The sequence below is a fragment of the Pan troglodytes genome, chromosome 12 (genome assembly GCF_028858775.2).
Source record: "Pan troglodytes isolate AG18354 chromosome 12, NHGRI_mPanTro3-v2.0_pri, whole genome shotgun sequence".
NCBI lineage: Eukaryota > Metazoa > Chordata > Mammalia > Primates > Hominidae > Pan > Pan troglodytes.
In genome coordinates this window covers 90,817,175-90,838,165 of record NC_072410.2, presented here as the reverse complement: position 1 = coordinate 90,838,165, position 20,991 = coordinate 90,817,175, and the positions used below count along the sequence as shown (strand labels likewise).

Here is a 20,991-nt window from a genome sequence, read left to right as displayed (position 1 = left end):
GTTCTGAAAGATAGTTATTTTCATTAAAAATGTCATTTATGTTAGCATGTAATGGGTTTATTATTGGTATTTTTAAACAAATTAACAGTAAATAACTTTGGTTGGTTGGTTGGTTTTTGGTGTCTGGGGTTTTTTTGGTTTTTTCTTTTTTTGAGACAAGGTCTGGCTCTGTCACCCAGGCTCGAGCGCAGTGGCATGATCTCGGCTCACTACAAACTCTGCCTACCAGGCTCCAGCCATCTAATTTTTTTTTCTTTTTTTTCTTTTTTTTTTTGGTAGAGACAAATTTCGCCATGTTACCCAGGCTGCTCTCGCACTGGTGAGCTCAAGTGATCTGCCCACTCAGCTCCCAAAGTGCTAGGATTACAGGTATGAGCGACCACGCCTAGCCAAAAGTAAGTAACTTTTATAGCTTCTCAGTTTTAGTTTCTAATTTGATATCTAGTGATACACATAACCCACATAAATAAAAACTCTTTATGGCTATCAATAATTTTGAAGGCTATAAAGAGATTCTGAGACTGACAAGAGACTAACACAAGAGCAAATGACATTTCGCTGAGACTAGCAAGAGAACAAATGATATATTATTTAGATATGCACTATATTGAATCACCTTAATGAATGTGTCATATCTTCCTCTGAAAAACCAGAATAAGGAGCCACCCAAAAAGGGGGGTATCAAAAGCAAAATAATGACTATGTTATAATATGAAAAGATCTTCAACTATCAAATTTGTTAACTACAAAAAGGCCAAATATAAAATAACTATACAAGCTAGCTCTTGCTGAAAAAGAGAAAACGATGACTTATAGTCACGTGTGTTTATATATGCATAAACAATCACTGGATAGACAGACACATAAGAAATTGATAAAATCAACCACCTATAAGGGAAGGGGAACATGGAATACACAAGGACAATGCAGGAATGAGACTTCTCAATATTTTTGACTTTTAAAACACAGGAATGGGCCGGGCGCGGTGGCTCACCCCTGTAATCCCAGCACTTTGGGAGCCGAGGTGGGAGGATCGTCTGAGGTCAGGAGGTCGAGACCAGCATGACCAACAAGGAGAAATCCCGTCTCTACTAAAAATACAAAATTAGCTGGGTGTGGTGGCACATGCCTGTAATCCCAGCTACTCGGGAGACTAAGGCAGGAGAATCGCTTGAACCTGGGAGGCGGAGGTTGCAGTGAGCCAAGATCGCCCCATTGTACCCCAGCCTGGGCAACAAGAGCAAAACTCCGACTCAAAAAAAAAAAAAACAACACAACACACACAGGAATGTATACAAAAGTTTTTAACTTAAAATTTAATTTAATTAAGTGTAAAATAATTCTAAGTCAATATTAAGCCATAATTCAAACATATTTCCAATTTCTAAGTTGCTCTGATCTCAGAAAAACAAAAAATCTTACCCTTTTTATTGGCTCTGAGGCAAAACAGTGCTGTCAGCAACTAAACGCTCATACTAGAAGAGTAAGCACTGGTCAATCTGATTTCTAAGACACAGGAGGGAAATGTTTTTTTAAACCTATAAATGAATCCATCATCTATAGAAAAAACAAAATATTATTAAGTAATTAATAAGAAAATAGCCAGGTAAAATCAGCAGTTATTTTATTAACTCCCTTATACTTAAAAGTTGTCCTTTGCTTGAGCCTTCAGTCACAAGTAGCTCAACCTTCGCTTGCATCTCAGAGGAATATTCTGAAATTGTGAGAAGTTTCCAAATTTTATAAGAATATCAGCTTAACAAAAATTCTTAAATTATTTCTGTCACTTTTCCTAATAGTCAACATAAAAAGGCATATTTCTTTCCACATGGATCAGTCGCTCTCCATAATTTCCAACAGAATTCTTAAGCCTAGGTCAGGGCTGAGGAAACAATTGGGAGGCCAAATCTGCTTCACCACCATTTTTTTATAGATCAAGTTTTATTGAAGCACAGCCAGTTATTCACTTACATATTAACTATAGCTGCTTTCACAATACAAGGGCAGAGTTGACTAGCTGCAAGGGCACAGATCATATGGCCCACAAAGCCTAAAATATTCACTATCTGATCCTTTACAGAGATAAGAGGTGTTACGGCAATAAACAAAAGTGGGTTCATATCTCAAATCTCATATCACAATACATTCCAAATGGATAAAAGACTGAAATGTCAAAAGTGAATTAATGGGCGGGGCACAGTGGCTCACACCTCTAATCCCAGCACTTTGGGAGGCCGAGGTGGGTGGATCACCTGAGTTCAGGAGTTCGAGACCAGCCTGGCCAACATGGCAAAACCCCACCTCTACCAAAAATACAAAAACTAGCTGGGTGTGGTGGCGGGAGCCTATAATCCCAGCTACTCGGGAGGCTGAGGCAGGAGAATCACTTGAACCCAGGAGATGGAGGTTGCAGTGAGCCGAGATCGTGCCACTGCACTCCAGCCTGGGTGACAGAGTGAGACTCCGTCTCAAATTTAAAAAAAAAAAAAAAAAAAAAAGTGAATTAATAAAATAATAAGGAGCATTTATAGAGAATTAAATGGGGAACACCCAGATATGTCCAGAAAACACTAAAGATAATAAATATAAGCAATTGGAAGAAACAATTAACTAAAATACATATTTGAAAACTATGGAAAAAAATATCATCAGAAAATCAAAAGTCAAATGGGATACTGGGAAAAAAATGCTTCCAACTAATATCACAGGAAAAAAAGGGTCGATTTTTCTACAAATAGTGGCACATGCCTCTAGTCCCAGCTATTCAGGAGGCAGATGCACGAGGATCACTGGAGCCAAGGAATTTGAGACTGCAGCGAGCTATGACTGCGCCACTGCATTCCAGCCTGGGCAACACAGTAAGACCCTGTCTCAAAAAAAAGAAAGATATGAAAACATGCTCAACCTCACTCATACTAAGAAAAATACACATTAAAACTATAGTGGCATGAATTATATTTCCACTCATGAGGCAGTAACAGGTCCAAACAACCTACAACCATATACAACTACAAAAACTAGACAAAACATATAAATATGCATTGCGTTATTTTTTCAGACATTAGACTACAAGGGCAACAGGACTGTGGAAAAGGAAATAAACAAAATGAGATTTTAAATGACCCAGAATTCTGCCAGAAGACAACTTATAAACTACTGCCCAGTGAAGAGGAGCACAGACCTGGGTGGGATCACTAAAATTTGCCATACTGAAGTTTGAGAAGGCTAGGTGGCTAGAATTTCCGGATCAGAATTCTGGAGAAGAGGAAGCTAAACAACAAAGAACTCTGGAAATCTGCAAAGGGGTCCACTCAGGTTTTTGGTTTAATACCACAACCTGCCCATGCACAGGGTAAAACTCCACAAAGCCAAAGAAACTCTTCTGGGGAAAGAACAATTTCTAGAACTCAGTGGGCCAAAATCATTGGAGCTATCACCAGTCTGAGTGGAGATACCTCACTGATTATATGGCAGATTTAGAACAGGCCCCAAAAGAGTAAAGCTTTAATGATAGAACTCCACCAAGGCCAAACTATCCTATTTTTTATCCTAAAAAATTGTAAAACAAGTCAGAAAACTATAAAAATGATCCATAAGTAATGCTGTTGCTGTCTGCCAGAAATACAGAAATATCATCAATACTTTCTTTTTTTTTTTTTTTTTTTTTTTTGAGACAGAGTCTTGCTCTGTCGCCCAGGCTTGAGTGCAGTGACATGATCTCGGCTCACTGCAACCTCTGCCTCCCAGGTTCAAGTGATTCTTCTGCCTCAGCCTCCCGAGCAGCTGGGTTTACAGGCGCGCACCACCACGCCTGGCTAATTTTTGTATTTTTAGTCAAGACAGGGTTTCACCATGTTGGCCAGGCTGGTCTCGAACTCCCGATCTCAGGTGATCTGCCCACCTCGCCCTCCCAAAGTACTGGAATTACAGGCATCAGCCACCACACCCGGCCACCTCAATACTTCTTAAATGAACACCACAAATATCATACTGGAGATAAAAGTCACAATGTCTGGCATCCAGTAAAAATTAATAGAGAGGTCAGGCGTGGTGGCTCACGCCTGTAATCCCAGCATTTTGGAAGACTGAGGTGGGCTGATCACCTGAGGCTGGGAGTTCAAGATCAACCTGGCCAACATGGTGAAACCCCATCTCTACTAAAAATACAAAAATTAGCCAGGCGTGGTGGTGCGTGTCTGCAGTCCCGGCTACTCAGGAGGCTGAGGCACAAGACATCACTTGAACCTGGGAGGTGGAGGTTGCAGTGAGCCGAGATTGCACCACTGCACTCCAACCTGGGTGACAGAGCCAGACTCTGTCTAAAAAAAAAAAAAAAATAATAATAATAATAATAATAGACATACAGCCAGGCACAGTGGCTCATGCCTATAATCCCAGCCTTTGGGAGGCCAAGGCAGGCGGATCACTTGAGCCCAGGAGTTGAAAACCAGACTGGACAACATGGCAAAAACCTGTCTCTACCAAAAATACAAAAATTAGCCGGGCACGGTGGTGCACACCTGTAGTCCCAGCTACTCAGAAGGCTGAGGCAGGAGGGCCCTGGAGGTCGAGGCTGCAGTGAGCTGTGATTGTACCAAGGCACTCGTGCCTTGCCGTTGGGGTGGAGGTAGAGCAAGGGAGGGAGGGAGGAAAAGAGGGAGAGAGGAAGGGAGGAAGGGAGGGAGGGAGAGAGGGAGGGAGGGAGGAAGGAAGGCAGGCAGGCAAACATGACCAATAAACAGGAAGAAAAATAATTCACTATACCCAGACCCAGAAATTATAGATTAAAAAAACAGCTATTGTAGAAATATTCAATATGCCCAAAAATCTAAATGACATGAATATATGAAAATAAGAGAATTGGCCAGGCACGGTGGCTCACACCTGTAATCCCAGCACTTTGGGAGTCCGAGGCGGGTGAATCACTTGAGGTCAGGAGTTCAGGACCAGCCTGGCCAATATGGTGAAACCTCATCTCTACTAAAAATACAAAAATTAGCCGGGTGAGGTGGTGGGCACCTGTAATCCCAGCTACTCGGGAGGCTGAGGCAGGCACATCGCTTGAACCTGGGAGGTGGAGGTTGCAGTGAGCCAAGATTGCACCACTGCACTCCAGCCTGGGCAATAGAGTGAGATTCTATCTCAAAAAAAGAAAATAAGAAAATCAAATGGAATATAGAGATGAAAATTATAATATTTGATATAAAAGTTTCATTCATGGAATTAAAAGCAAAATTAGATACTACAGAAGATCACTGAACTTGAGAACAAAGCAAAATAAATTATACAAAAGGAAACAGAAAAAAAGGGCGGGAACATTCTCAGTGAACTGTGGGAGAATATTAAGCTATGTAAGATATATGTGACTGGAGTGTCAGAAATACAAAAAGAGAAAAAAAATACTTGAGGAGGTAATAATAAAGATGAAAAATTTCCAAATTTTCTGAAAACTATAACCCAGGCATCCAAGAATCATAGTAAGCCCCAAGGGATAAATTCAAAACTATTCAAAGGTACATGATAACAGCAGGAAAATGGTAATAAGTAAGAAATTGTCAAGCGACCTGAAGAAAAGACACACTATATTCAGAGAAACAAATATAAAAAAATCATAGACTTCCAGAAGCTATGCTAAGCCAAAATACAATACAAAATTTATAAAGTGCTACAACACACCAAAAACTTAATACCTACCAAATTACCTTTCAATAAAGAAGGGCGTAACGATAGAGTGAATTCATCAAGAAAACATATATCCCAATATGCACACCAAATAATATAAAATCAAAAATACATGAAACAGCCAGGCATGGTGGCTCATGCCTATAATCCTAGCACTTTCGGAGGGAGGAAGGGAGAGAGAGGGAGAGGAGAGGGAGGGAGAGAGACAGAGGGGGAGAGAGAGAGAAAGAGAGAGAGAGAGAAAGAAACAATGAATCAAGAAAACTAAAAGAGGCATGGCACGGTGGCTCACACCTGTAATCCCAGCACTTTGAGAGGCCAAGGCGGGCGGATCACTTGAGGTCAGAAGTTCGAGACAAACCTGGACAACATGGTGAAACCCCATCTCTACTAAAAACAAAAATTAGCTGGGTGTGGTGGTGCACACCCGTAGTCCCAGCTGAGGGAGGCTAAGGCAGGAGAATCACTTGAACCTGGCAGGCAGAGGTTGCAGTGAGCTGAGATCGTGCCACTGCACTCCAGCCTGGGCAACAGAGCGACACCCTATCTCAAAAAAAAAGGAAACTAAAAGAAAAAATAAGACAAATCCCCATCTATAGATGGAAATTTCAACACTGCTCTTAAGAATTCATAGAAATAGTGAAAAGAAAATCAATAGGAATACAGAAGATTCAAATACAATAATCCAACTTAATCTAATTAACATTTATAGAGCATTCCACCCCATAACTACAGAAAACATACATACTCTTTAGGAGTCAAGGTCGTGCTCTGTCACCCATGCTGGAGTGTGGTCGTGTAATCATAGCTCAATGCAGCCTCGAACTCCTGGGCTCAAGCAATCATCCTGCCTCAGACTACCGAATTGCTAGGATTACAGGCATGAACTACTATGCCCAGCAGAGAACGCATATTACTTTCAAAAGAACATGGAACACTCACCAAGACTGAACATAGAACACTCACCAAGACAGATCTTGTAATGCACCACAAGTCTACTGTGAGCTGTCAGGGCTCAAGGGAGAAAAACAGATGTAATAGTTCCTAAACTTATTTGACCATAAACCCTTTCTGCAAAAGGCATCTCCAGAGACTACTGTCTCCCAGAACACATTGAGGTCAGGAACCTCAATGAAAAAAATACTTGAGGTAATAATAAAGACAAAAAACTTCCAAATTTTCTGAAAACTATAACTCAGACATCCAAGAATCATAGTAAGCCCCAAACAGGATAAACTCAAAACTATTCAAAGGTACATGATAACAGCAGTAAAATGTAATAAGAAATCGTCAAGCAACCTGAAGAAAAGACACACTATATTCAGAGAAACAAATATTCAGAGAATATACACACTATATTCAGAAAGACACACTATATACAGAGAAACAAACCACCACGCCCAGCTAATTTTTATATTTTTAGTAGAGATGGGGTTTCACCATGTTGGCCAGGCTGGTCTCAAACTTAATGCTTAATCTGTATTCCTTACAGATGTTGAACCATTTTCAACATCTCTTCCTTTCTCTCCTCCTGTGACTAACAAAATCAGGCAATCAATACAAATTTCCTTTCCTTGACTATCAGTCAGAATTAGTCAAACTTATGAAGTATCTGAAAAAGTCCTAAAGCAGGAATAAGCTTGACATATTTGGGGAACAGCAAGGAGCCCAGAATGGCTGGAATAATGTGGTGAAAGGAAAAATGGTAGATACAATGAGAAAGTTAAGCAGAGGTCACAGTATGTAAGACCTTGTAAGTTGTGGTAAGAAGTTGGAATGTGGTTATGTAATGGGGGGAGGGGAGATTAAGAAAAGGATATTATCGAACCTACATTTTCAAAAAGATTTCTTTGCCTCTGTGTAAAGAACAGAATGGAAACTGGGCAACCAGTAGGAAGCTCTCCCAGTAACATAAGAAATGGCTAAGACGAGAATGGCTTAGACCAGACTTACATGTATGTGTTTCACAGAAAAATGCCCAGGCAAATCTACATAAATTATGCTGAGATGTCTTCTACTTAAAGCTTTTTTTTGAGACAGAATCTCACTCTGTCACTCAAGCTGAAGTAGTGCAGTGGCATAATCACAGCTCACTGCAGCCTCAACCTCCCAGGCACAAGCGATCCTCCCACCTCAGCCTCCACAGTATATGGGACTATAGATAGGCATGTGCCAACCACACCCGGCTAATTTTTGTTATTTTTTGTAGAGACGGGGGTCTCACTATGTTGCTGGTCTTGAACTCCTGAGCTCAAGCAGTCTTCCCACCTCGGCCTCCCAAAGTGCTGGGATTACAGGCATGAGCCACCAAGCCTGGCCTGAAGTATTTTCTTTACTTGGTTCCCAGGACATCTCATTCTCCTCCTCATGAGATGCTTAATCTGTATTCCTTATAGGATCTCCCTCATCCCCCCAACCTCTTCATGCTGGAATGTTCTAAGGCTTGGTCACTGAACCTCTTTTGTCTAACTATTCTCATTCCCATGGTAATTTCATCCAGATACCTGGCTTTAAAAATCATTTATGGCTGGGCACAGTGGCTCACGCCTGTAATCCCAGCACTTTGGGAGGACAAGGTGGGCAGATCATGAGGTCAGGAGTTCGAGACCAACCTGGCCAACACAGTGAAACCCCATCTCTACCAAAAATACAAAAATTCAGCTGGGCATGGTGGTGGGTGCCTGTAATCCCAGCTACTCGGGAGGCTGAGACAGGAGAATCACTTGAACCCAGGAGGCAGACACTGCAGTGAGTAGAGATCATGCCATTGCACTCCAGCCCAGGAGACAGTGTGAGACTCCATCTCAAAAAAAAAAAAAAGAAAAAGAAAAAATCATTTATATGATGCTAATCTCCGCTTTTAAATCTCTAGTCTAGACCACTCCCCTAAACTCCAGACTCATACATACACTTGACTGTACAGTGAACATCTCAAACTTAACATAACAAAATTGAGCTCCTGACCCTCCCCCACCAAACTTGTTCCTCTTAGGTCTTCCCTATCTCAGTATAATAGCAACTCCATCACTGCTAATGCTCAGGGATAAACCTTAAGAGATAACCATGACTCCTTTCTTTCTTTCGCACTCCATACTTCAAGTATGTCAGCAAATCCTCTCAGCTCTATCTTCAAAATATATTCAACAACCAATCACTTCTCACCATCTTCACTGTTATTACTCAGTTCAAGCCACTATCATCTCACAGTCAGATTACTCCTTTCCTCCTAACTGGTCTCCCTGGTTCTGCCCTTGCCACTGCTTTCGCCACTCCCCAACCTTCAATTGCTCTCATCACAGCAGCCAAGTAAATTAAATCTACATTAGATCATGCCATCAACTGCCCAAAACTTCCAATGACCATCTGACTCAAGTAAAAGTCCTTTCTAGACTAGGCACAGTGGCTCATACCTGTAATCCCAGCACTCTGGGAGGCTGAGACAGGAAGATTGCTTCAGTCCACAAGTTTAAGACCAGCCTGAGCAATATAGTGAGACCCGCCCCCCCATCTCTACCAAAAATACAAAAATTTGCCAGGCACGCTGGTGCCTGCCTGCAGTCCCAGCTACTCAGGAGATTGAGGTGGGAAGATCGCTTGAGCACGGGAGGTTAAGGTTTCAATGAGCTATGATTGCACCACTGCACTGCAGCCTGGGCAACAGAGCAAGACCCTGTCTCAAAAAGTCTCCAGCCACCTCTTAACTCATATGATACTAATCTGTTCCAGTTCACTTCATTTCAGCTGCAATGACCTTGCTTACTGGATGTTCCTCAAATATTCCAGGCCTGCTCTAGCCTCAGAACCTTTGAATTTGCTGTACCCTCTGCCTAAAATCATCTATCCCCAGATAATGTACAATACAAGGCTTGTTCTTTCACCTACATCAGGCTTTTTTTTTTTTTTTTTTTTTTTGGACAAATCCTCAATCTGTCGCCCAGGCTGGAGCGTAGTGGTGAAACATGGTTCACTGCAGCCTCCTGGACTCAGGCAATCCTCCTGCCTCAGCCTCCTGTGTAGCTGGGACCACAAGCACACATCAGCACATCACTACATCCGGCTAATTTTTTTATTTTTTGTAGACATGATGGTCTCACTTTTTTGTCCAGGCTGGTCTCCAACTCCTGGGTTCAAGCAATCCTCCCATCTCAGCCTCCCAAAGTGCTGGGATCACAGACCTGAGCCACAGCACCCAGCTCAAGTCTTTACTCAAATGTCATCTCAGTGAAGTCTTCCTTTTTACTTATTTTTTTTTTTTTGAGACGGAGTTTCACTCTTGTTGCCCAGACTGGAGTGCAGTGGTGCAATCTCAGCTTACTGCAAGCTCCGCCTCCTGGGTTCACTCCACTCTCTCGCCGCAGCCTCCCAAGTAGCTGGGACTACAGGAGCCCGCCACCACGCCCGGCTAATTTTTTGTATTTTTAGTAGAGACGGGGTTTCACCGTGTTAGCCAGGATGGTCTCGATCTCCTGACCTCGTGATCCACCCGCCTCGGCCTCCCAAAGTGCTGGGATTACAGGCGTGAGCCACCGTGCCCGGCCAGTTTTTTGTATTTTTAGTAAAGACAGGGTTTCATCATGTTGGCCAGGCTGGTCTCAAACTCCTGACCTCAAGTGATCCGCCCTCCTCGGCCTCCCAAAGTGCAGGGATTACAAGCGTGAGCCACCGCACCTGGCCGAAGTCTTCCCTTTCAATGCTATTTAATATTGCAGCCTCGACCCCCGAGCCTTTAAACATTCCCTAGGCACCAGCTGTGCTTTGTTACTCTCCATAGCACTTTCCTCTATCTAGCATACCACATATTTTCTTTTTTTTTTTCCATGACATAGCCCTCAAGAGGTCCTGAGAACATGTACCCAATTTTCCTTACTTTATCCATCATCTGTCCCCGCAATTAAAATGTAAACTCCAGGAATTTTTGTCTGTTTCATCCCCTGCTATACACCTAGTCCCATCAGCAGTGCCTTTCACATAGCAGAAATTGATTCGTTCAATATTGAATTGCTGAATATTAAATAAAGCCTCTTCAGAAGTGCCATAAATTTTGATTTTTTTTTTTTTGAGACAGGAGTCTCGCTCTCTCGCCCAGGCGGGAGTGCAGTGGCGCAATCTCGGCTCACTGCAAGCACCGCCTCCCGGGTTCATGCCATTCTCCTGCCTCAGCCTCCCACGTAGCTGGGACTACAGGAGCCCGCCATCACGCCCGGCTAATTTTTTTGTATTTTTAGTAGAGATGGGGTTTCACCGTGTTAGCCAGGATGGTCTCGATCTCCTGACCTCGTGATCCGCCCGCCTCGGCCTCCCAAAGTGCTGGGATTACAGGCGTGAGCCATCGTGCCCGGCAGAAGTGCCATAAATTTTATTACGTCCAATTCAAATGTTAGGACTAGCCTAATTAAAATATACCAATTATTTTGTAATTATATATGTATTATATTTATATTATACTAAGCATTCGTTTTTAGTTATATGTTTATTATTTTTTAATGTAAGATATTACTTGACAATTAAAAAGATGTTTACTGATTCCAAATAGTTCAACTTCTCACTCTGGCATAGCTATAAATGGAAAGAACAGTAGGCTTCAGCCAGAAGTCCTGGGTTCAAATCTTAGCTCTGCAGTTAACCAGTTACGACTCATGCAAGCCTCCTCCAAGTCTTAGTTTTTCTTCTTAACAGTAAGCTTTAGCCAGAAGTCCTGGGTTCAAAACCCAACTCTACTATTTACAAGTAATATGACTCAGATGACGTAGCCTCCTCCAAGTCTTCGTTTCTCATCTATAAAATGGCAAGGTGAGGGTAGAATTAAAGACTTGCCTGCATTACCAACCCTATACCTAATCATAGGATTACTGTAACAATTAAAAATATATGGCCAGGCGTGGTGGCTCACACCTGCAATCCCAGCGCCTTGGGAGGCCAAGGAGGGCGGATCACAAGGTCAGGAGATCAAGACCATCCTGACCAACATGGTGAAACCCCGTCTCTACTAAAATACAAAAAATTAGCCGGGTGTGGTGGCACATGCCTGTAGACCCAGCTACTTGGGAGGCTGAGGCAGGGGAATCGCTTGAACCAGGAGGCAGAGCTTGCAGTGAGCTGAGATCTCACCAGTGCCCTCCAGCCTGGGCAACACAGCGAGACTCTGTCTCCAAAAAAAATATATATATATATACACACACACACACACACACGTATATACGTATATATGCGTATATATACATGTACATATATACGTGTATATATACATATACATATATACATGTACATATATACGTGTATATATACATATACATATATACATGTATATATACACATATACATATATACATACACATATATACATATACATATATACATACATATGTATGAGGAAATCCTTTATATAAGCCACAATATACTTATATATATAATATACATGTACGAGTTAAATAATATACACATATACATAATATACATATATGAGTTAAATATTCATACTGTAGTTTGGGGAAAATGAAGTGGGATAGAGTAAGTTCAGTGTTTCGGGCAGCATATTTTCCCATACCTTCCTGCCCCTAATACCGAACTCTAATTTTAGAGTCAGACTGGTTCTTCAACTTACTTGTTATACCTTAAACAAGTTACTCAACTTAGGTCATTGTTTCCACATCCATAAATGGAGATAATACCTACCTTGGAGGGTCCTTTTGAAGATTAGGGATTATATACATACATACGTAATATACCTATGAAATATACTTAATGAAAGTTTTTGTCATTTTCATCTTCTTTCAAATGGACAAAAACTCAAAAGCAGTTGACACGAACCATGGAGACAGTGAAGGAGATGATTTTGACTTGGAAACTGCATGTGAAAGGACAAGGAAACTGAAAACTAGAAGTAATCAGGCAATCATATCAACAGTTTGCCTGTTAAATATGTTCTTTCCTTCTTGCCTTTCTGCAAGGTAAAATAATAGGATGGGATGCAAAGAAAAATCAGCATACAGAAAACAGTATTTAGTAACATAAAATAATTCACTTCGAAACTAAATTTTATTATATAGTCTTTCCAAAGAGAAATATTTTTATTATTCAGGTTTTCAATTTCCCACACACCAAGATGTATTATTTTGACACTCTATCTTTTTTTAATCCAATCAAACTTCCAGCAAATATTTTATACTCCTAAACTTAAGGTACATGCCAAAAAAATTAAGCTGTAGTTTTCCAGTTATAGAACCCTGATATAATTTTATCAATTGTTTAAAAACATAGTAGAATTAATGAAAACTAAAACTAAAACTGCATTTAAGATATATATCATAGAAATACTTCAAGAATGTTCTTTGAAATTATCAGACTTTGGATATTTCCTCAATTCCATGACAGCCGTGATTATAAGATGTACCATCAATAATATAATCACTATTTGCCAAGGGAAAAAAAGCAAAGAAATGTTCTATTTCTTAACACAGGGACTTGTTACATAGGGTATATGAAATCTGTGCATATCCACCAAGGTATATACTTGATTTGCATACTTTTTCAATATATGCTTACTTTAACAAAAAAAATTTAATGTAATGTCCTGCTACTTCACAAACACAGCATACATATGCTCAAATCAACCAAATGAAGTATAGATCTAAATATGAAAGATAAAAAGAGAAAGCTCTTAGAAAAAAGCACAGGAGGGTAACTTCATGACATTCAGGTAGGTAGAGATTTCATAAACGGGAAACAACAAAAGCACTAACCAACTGATAAACTGGACTTCTTTAAAACTAAGAATTTGGCCAGGCATGATAGCTTATGCCTGTAATCCCAGCACTTTGGGAGGCCAAGGCAGGAGGACTGCTTGAGACCAGGAGTTTGAGACCAGCCTGGGCAACAAAGTGAGACACCATCTCTACAAAAAATTTTAACAATTAGCCAAGGATGATGGCACACATCTGTAGTTAGCTACTCAGGAAGCTGAGACAGGAGAATAGCTTGAGACCAGGAATTTGAGACCAGCCTCAACAAGAGTGAGACACCATCTCTACAAAAAATTTTAAAACTTAGCCAGGCATGACAGTACATGCCTATAATCCTACTCAGGAAGCTGAGGCAGGGGGATCACTTGAGCCCAAGAGTTAGAGGCTGCAGTGAGTTGTGATCACACCATTGCCATCCAACTTGGGCAACAGAGCAAGACCCTGTCTCAAATAAATAAATAAATAAATAAATAAATAAATAAATAAAAGCTTTAATTCACTGACACACCAAGATTCTAAAAGGGCAGAAGATAGATGCAATATGTACCTAACAAAGAAATGTAGCCAGAATAAGAACTAGAAGTCAATATGAAAAAAATAAACAGCCCAGTAGAAAAAAAGGGCAAAAGATTTAACAGACACTTCACAAAAGCAGAAATCCAATGGCCAATAAACATGGGGTCCCTAACAAGAAAAAATGCTCAACTTCATTAAGCATCAGGAAAATACGAATTAAAACTACACTACAATATCACTACACACCCTTCCAGAATAACTAAAAATAAAAAGACTGACAATACCAAGTGTTAGCAAAGATGAGAAGCAACTGGAGCTCTTACACACTGCTGGTGGGAGTGTAAATTTGTAAAACCAATTTGCAAAACTTTAGCAGAATCTACTAAAACTTATCACATGGGGCCGGGCACAGTGGCTCACACCTGTAATCCCAGTACTTTGGGAGGCTGAGGGAGGGGCGCAAATCACCTGAGGTCAGGAGTTCAAGACCAACCTGGACAACATGGTGAAACCCCATCTCTACTAAAAATACAAAAATTATCCGGGTGTGGTGGTGCATACCTGTAATCCCAGCTACTCGGGATGCTGAGGCAGGAGAACTGCTTGAACCCGGGAGGCAGAGGTTGCAGTGAGGTGAGATCGCACCACTGCACTCTAGCCTGGGCAACAGAGTTAGACCCCATTTTAAAAAAAAAAAAAAAACTTACCATTTGCATAGACCATGATCTAATCACTCCACCCTAAGGCATATATCCATCAAAAATCACATATACATTGACCAAAAAAAGGTATAAAAGTGTTCACAGCAGCAAAACTAAAAAACCCACATGTCCATCAACAGAATAAACTGGAATTGTTACGCAACAGAATGAACAAAGTACAATACAACATGTATTAATCTTACAAATGTAACACTGAGCAAAAGCTCAAAGGAGCCAGGTGCAGTGGCTCACACCTATAATCCCAACACTTAAGGAGGCTGAAGGAGGAAGACTGCTTGAGCCCAGGAAGTTGAGGCTGCAGTGAGCTATGATCGAGCCACGGCACTCTAGCCTGGGCGACAGAGAGACTCTGTTACCAAAAAAAAAAAAAAAAGAAGCTCAAAGAATACATACTATATAATTCCACTGATAAAGAATTGGAAAACAGACAAAATTTTTCTATGTTCTTAAAATACAAGGAACATGGAATGAGGAGAGGGGCATTTGGTGGGAATTCCAGTACTGATGTGTTTCTTGAGTTGAATACTCATTATGTGAATGTACTTAATTCACCTAGCTGAACTTGTTTAAAGTATGTCATACTTTAAAAATCTTACACTCCCTGGAACCCTAACTGGCACAACAGGATTGGTAATCCCTTCCTACCACCAAGATGCTTCATCTATACCATGATCAGAGACTTGAATGGCAGCAGTCTCATATCAGCCCCACCGCTCTTCAGAATGTAAACATTTGTATCCCTGTCCATATATGCTACCAATACTTGCCACTTGCTAATTATACGCCTACTATATGCCAAGCACTTTAACATTCAGTTAAATACTTATTGAGCATCTACTATGTACAAAGCCTATGCTGAGTACTTAGGGTACAAAAAAATGAGTAAGACATGGTACCTGGCTTACCTCATATACAGGTAACATCAAAAACCACATTGGGGAGGCAAAGCACCAGGGTAGGTTTCTTGGAGGTGTTAACACTTGAGTCTTCAAAAGAGGAATAGGAATTATCCCAACAAAGAATATTTCAACAGAGGGACCAGTTTGTGCAAGAGCACAGTGATAAGAAACAGCATGATGTATTTAAAGAAACAATGAACAACTATTAGATGTCACTTAAGGGGGGTAAAACCAAAACTGGGTTGGGGTAGGGGAAAGCGGTCATAGAGATAGGAAGATGGCAAGTTATGAGGGGACTTAGACCTTAACCAAGAGGCAAGATAGATCAGTGAGGAAATGATCAAAGGAATGATTTGGCCAACATACTATTCAGGCAGCAGTACAGAAGATGGATTTAAAGGGATAGGACTGGCAGAAGGAAGTCCAATTCGGAGACAGTTGTAATTATTCTAACAGAAGATGATAAGGGCCTAAAATAATGGGATGAAAGCGGTAGCAAATCTGGAGAAAACAGACTACATTTAGATTATGTTGCTGGTCCAGAGATCAAACTTTGACAACCACTAACCTACACTGGCTAGGGTTTGGCAAATTTTTTCTATGAAGAGCCAAAGAGTAAATATTTCAGATTTTGTGTGTCAAATACAGTCTTACAGCATTTCATGTTTTTGTTTGTTTTTTAAACAACCCATTAAATATTAACAACCATTCTTAGCTACTGGACCTTACCAAAAAAAAAAAAAAAAGGCTGCAGCTACATTTGCAGTATGGGCCACAGTTAGTTTGCTGATACCTGCTGCACACCCATAAAGAAGTGAGAATGGGCTGGGTGTGGTGGCTCACGCCTGTAATCCCAGCACTTTGGGAGGCCGAGGCAGGCAGATCACGAGGTCAGGAGTTCAAGGCCAGCCTGGCCAATATGGTGAAACCCCATCTCTACTAAAAATACAAAAATTAGCCAGGCATGGTGGCGGGGGCCTGCAGTCTCAGCTACTCAGGAGGCTGAGGCAGAGGGATCTCTTGAACCCGGGAGGTGGAGGCTGCAGTGAGCCAAGATCATGCCATTGCACTCCACCCTGGGCAACACAGCAAGATTCCATCTCAAAAAAAAAAAAAAAAAGAAGTGAGAATGAATCATCCTATGAGATTAAATTTCCTAAAATGCTATTTGCATCATATTAGTCCCCTACTAAGAAACCTCCATTGGTCCTCACTCTCAACTGAGTAAGTCCAGTCCCAATGATGCCTAGCATTCATAGGCATCTGTACTCTAGGACCAGCCTACTACTCCAGGCTCATGAACTATGCCCCTGTGTACCTTCCATTCTTATTAAATTGAACTATTTACATTTACCTGCCTCTGTATCTGTGTGGGGTTTCCCAATCCAATGTTCCTTCCTCCCTGCTCCAAACCTGTTCAAATACTCTTCCTTCAACGCATAATTCAAATCCTACCCCAAAATGATTCTACCCTCCTCAGTAGTCCTAAAAGCATATCTCAACTTACTTGATATTTATTTGCTGCCCTAAAAGTTCTTACTTACTTCAAATAAACTGAAAATTCCTTGAGGGCAAGAAATAATTTGTTACTCTCTATAAATGGATCTAGCATATAACAAGGGATAAACAAAAAGAAGATACATGTGTGTGTATATATGTAATATTTATATATGTACACACACACTTTTTTCTGAAATAGCTATATAACTAAAGCAAATGTGTTTTCACCATTATTTATGTCGGTAATTAAACACATTAATTCTACGGACACAACTTGAATGCTGAAGGAACCACAGAATGACAATCCACAAACCTCTCCATCTCCTATTACTCACACTTTTTTAGGACTAATATGCTAGAGAAATAACACAATACAAGTCCAATTTTTCCAAAGGTCAATGTTATCAATGTAGGTACACTGACAAATATTAAAGACAGGCGTTACTAAACCCAGTCGAAGTTTACTTATCTGTAGTTGTATTTATTTTTAAAATACAAAATAAGCTTTTACAATTGAATTGCTTTAAATCTACCCTCAATTACTACTCAAGTTTAAAAAGTCCCACACTGACTCCCCCAAAAATTGTCATATATCTGGCCTTAATTTTAAGGTTCTCTGTGACAATGCACATTACCAAAAATGGCATTATTGATTTCACTCAGAATTTAGGGAAATAAGAATATACTTGGAATTTTTCAGAAAATAGTCCTCTTTAGTTCACTGTTGATAAATAACAATAATCACAGAATGTTTTGAGCTGGATTAACGAATTCATCTTAGAATACCAAAGAAGTCTTTCCAAATCCAAGTGTAAGCTATGCCATATAAGATTATCCAAAGAATGTTCAAGAATCTATAGAAATTCCTCCAGAATCACTTGCCCACATTCCAATGCAAACTACAACGAAAGTTTAAAACACTGAACTTCTGGCCTGGCACAGTGGCTCACGCCGGTAATCCCAGGACTTTGGGAGGCCCAGGAGGGCGGATCACAAAGTCGGGAGTTAGAGACCAGCATGGCCAACATGGTGAAACCTGTCTCTACTAAAAATACAAAAAATTAGCTGGGCGTGGTGGCGCGCGCCTGTAATCTCAGCTACTCAGGAGGCTGAAGCAGGAGAATCGCTTGAACCCAGGAGGCGGAGGTTGCAATGAGTCAAGATCGAGCCATTGCACTCCAGCCTGGGCGACAGAGCAAGACTCCGTCTAGAGAGGAAAAAAAAAACCACTTCTCTACATGTTTCCCCGTAAGCTGAACAAGAATAATTTAACTGGCATTCTCAGGCTCTGAGGATGATTAAATGTTTATGAAGTACTTTAGGACCATGAATGGAAGGCACTTTAACCATAAAATGTCATATTTGCTTAATGCAAAACTATAGCTACCTGTTAGCCACAGCTGCAAATCCAATCCTCACAATTCTTTTGTGTCTCCCTAACACAGAAAATCTTCAGTGAGTCATGTATTTCAGTAAGGTACATGTATTTAATGAGCTAGTTTAGCAACCTCAGAGAAATGAATTTTCTTCCAAATCTTTGCTTTCTCACAGGCCAAGTCACTCTCCAAGCCAATTCTTTGCAAAAGGAAACATGATCCGATTCACCTCGAGAAGTTAGGTCTAGTTATTGACAAGCCAATACCAAATGACTGAAGACTATGAGGAATCACAGTAGAACTGTCTTTGTTAACATACCAGAAATGTGACTCCTGAAAATAATCCCAGAAAACAGGCATTCTAACAAGCACTTTATTAAAGGGAAAGTCCCTACACTTTCACATAAAGAAGTCTAAAATGCTTTTAGACAGTGGAGACAGAAAACTCAACTCGCTCAAAGCTTAAACTTAATTTGTTAGGTAGTTCCAGCACCTGCCTGGTGTAGGGCGACCAGTGACTGGGGCGACTGCTCGGGAAAAGTGCTGATGCCATATCCAGCTGCCCCTTTCGTGAATGACAGTAACAATGCAAACACTGACAAAAGAGCTGGGAGCCCCCCCACCCCCAAGCCCCTGCTTAGCAGTACTTCCACCCCAGCCCCAACATACAAAGTGACAAATCCCTGAAAGGCCCTCCTCTGACATATCTCCCCATGCAGAGACCTCGTCTGTAGTCTGGTAACGTAAAAAAGTGCTACCCTTCACTCCCTGCAAGACAGCGGAGCCCCTTAAAGGTGCGGGGAAACGCTGCCTCCTTCTCCAGCACCAGAGGCACGGGGCGAGAAGACTTCCTCTCCGGCTGCGGGCGCGGGGGCTCGGGGGCAGACCGAGAGAACTCCCTCTGGGCGAGGGCACTCCCCGGACCGCCAGCGGGGAGAGCAGGGAAGACGGGAGAGGAAAGGAAAGGGTCCCTGGCTCGGCAAGAGGGCGGAGGGTCGCTGCCCTGCGGCGTGGAGAAGCGGGGCTCGGCGCCGGGCACACCGTCCTTCCCGGGGGTGGCAGCGGCCGGCCGCACGCTTCCTGCAAGCCAGAGGCGGCGACAAGTCGGCTGGGGTCCGGGAGCACGTTCCTTCCTCGAGCCTGGTCCTGAGGGAGGGCGCAGGCTGCCGAGGCGGCAACTCTCCCTCTCGCCCAACTCCGGAGAGCGTGAGGCCGGCCGGCCCCGGGCTGCCGGCGCGGGATGCCCGCCGCCCGGGTGGGGGAGGCGGCGAGGCCGGCCTCGGCTCGCTCCCTCCCCACGCGGTCCGCGCCCTCGTCCCCGCCCGCCGCCGCCGCGGGGCCGGGCCGCCGACCTCGGCCGGCCGGGCGTGGGGCCAGGCGGCGACGGCGGCGGGCGGGCCAGCGGCCTGGGGCCCTACCTGAGGCTGTGTACCAGCTCCCGGCGTGACTGGCTTCTCGGCAGACCACTCGGTTGGACATCTTGGTGCCTGTGCCGCCTATGGTGCACGAGGATGAATGAGGAGGCGGCAGCGGCGGCGGCAGGAGCGGCTCCGCGAGGGGACGAGACACCGCGGGCCCAGCCCAGGAGGAGGCGGCAGCGGGGAGGGGATCAGCCCGGCCCAGGAGGAGGAGGAAGAGGAGGAGGCGACGGCCCAGGAGGAGGAGATGGCAGCCGGGGCGGTGGCGGCGGCAGCAACAATCACCACAAACTCAGGCGACCGCCGGAAGATGGGGCCCACGGCGGCCTCACCGAAGCCCGGAAAGCCCTGGCCCCGGCCCCCGGCGTCCCCGCTGCTGCCCAGCCGGGGCTGGTTCCGCCGAGCCGCCCCCACGGCCCCCTCCCCTCCCAGCTGGCCTCCCCGAGCCACCGCGAGTGACCCCACCCCCGTGACTCCGCGCCCGCCCCCGCCCCCCACCCCCCGCGGGGCTCCCCGCACCCACCCCCACCCCCGGCAGGGCCCTCCAGCCCGGCCGCCCGCCGCCGGCCCCGCCCCGCTCCTCCTCCCGGCCGCGCGGCGAGGTTAACGGCGGAAACCGGACAGGCCTGACGGCATCTGGGGTCGGGCAGCCCCGCGAGGGGGCAGCGGCGGCTGCAGCTACGCGCACACAAAAGCCCAGGGCCGGGGCCTGAACCGGGGAAGGCAGACCCGGAGAAGAGCCAACGCTTCCTTACTCGCCACTCTAACGGGTCCTGCCCACTGAGCATGCCCAGCACCGCTGCCTACCCGCCGAGGAATCTCAACGTGCACGCTCCGCTCTCCGGGGTTTAGCGGCAGCAGAGGCTGGGAGGTGGGGGCAGGGCGCGGGGAGCAGGACGCAGCCGCAAGGCAAGCCCCCTCCCCCAGCCAACTTCCTCAAATGGAGAGCACCTAGGGCTCGCGGATGCGGCTTTCCACGAGGAGTCCCGCGGGTATCCATCATATACAGGCATCTCTCATGGATTTGCACCCCCAAGGTCTCATTCCTAGGGTGGCACGCCGGGAAGTTCATCTGTAGAAGCAGGCGCGTGGTAAAGTGTGCCTGTGGTCATCCAAATGCTAGTTTTTGCTTCACAGGG

General features: G+C 43.6%; 1 protein-coding gene across 13 annotated transcripts in view; it reads right to left on the bottom strand.

Annotated features, from left to right (window-relative positions):
* MEMO1 (mediator of cell motility 1) overlaps positions 1–20,932 on the bottom strand; it is a 144,125-nt gene extending 123,193 nt beyond the window's left edge. For 2 of the 13 annotated variants that reach the window (XR_010149015.1, XR_010149016.1), the window contains exon 1: positions 19,853–20,264. Coding sequence is in view for 7 of the 13 variants with exons in the window: in XM_063788862.1 (XP_063644932.1) it covers positions 19,853–19,930; positions 20,479–20,488 (88 nt within the window). In the remaining 6 variants the exon portion in view is untranslated. 13 annotated transcript variants of the gene reach the window in all.
* Positions 20,933–20,991: the final 59 nt, after the last annotated feature.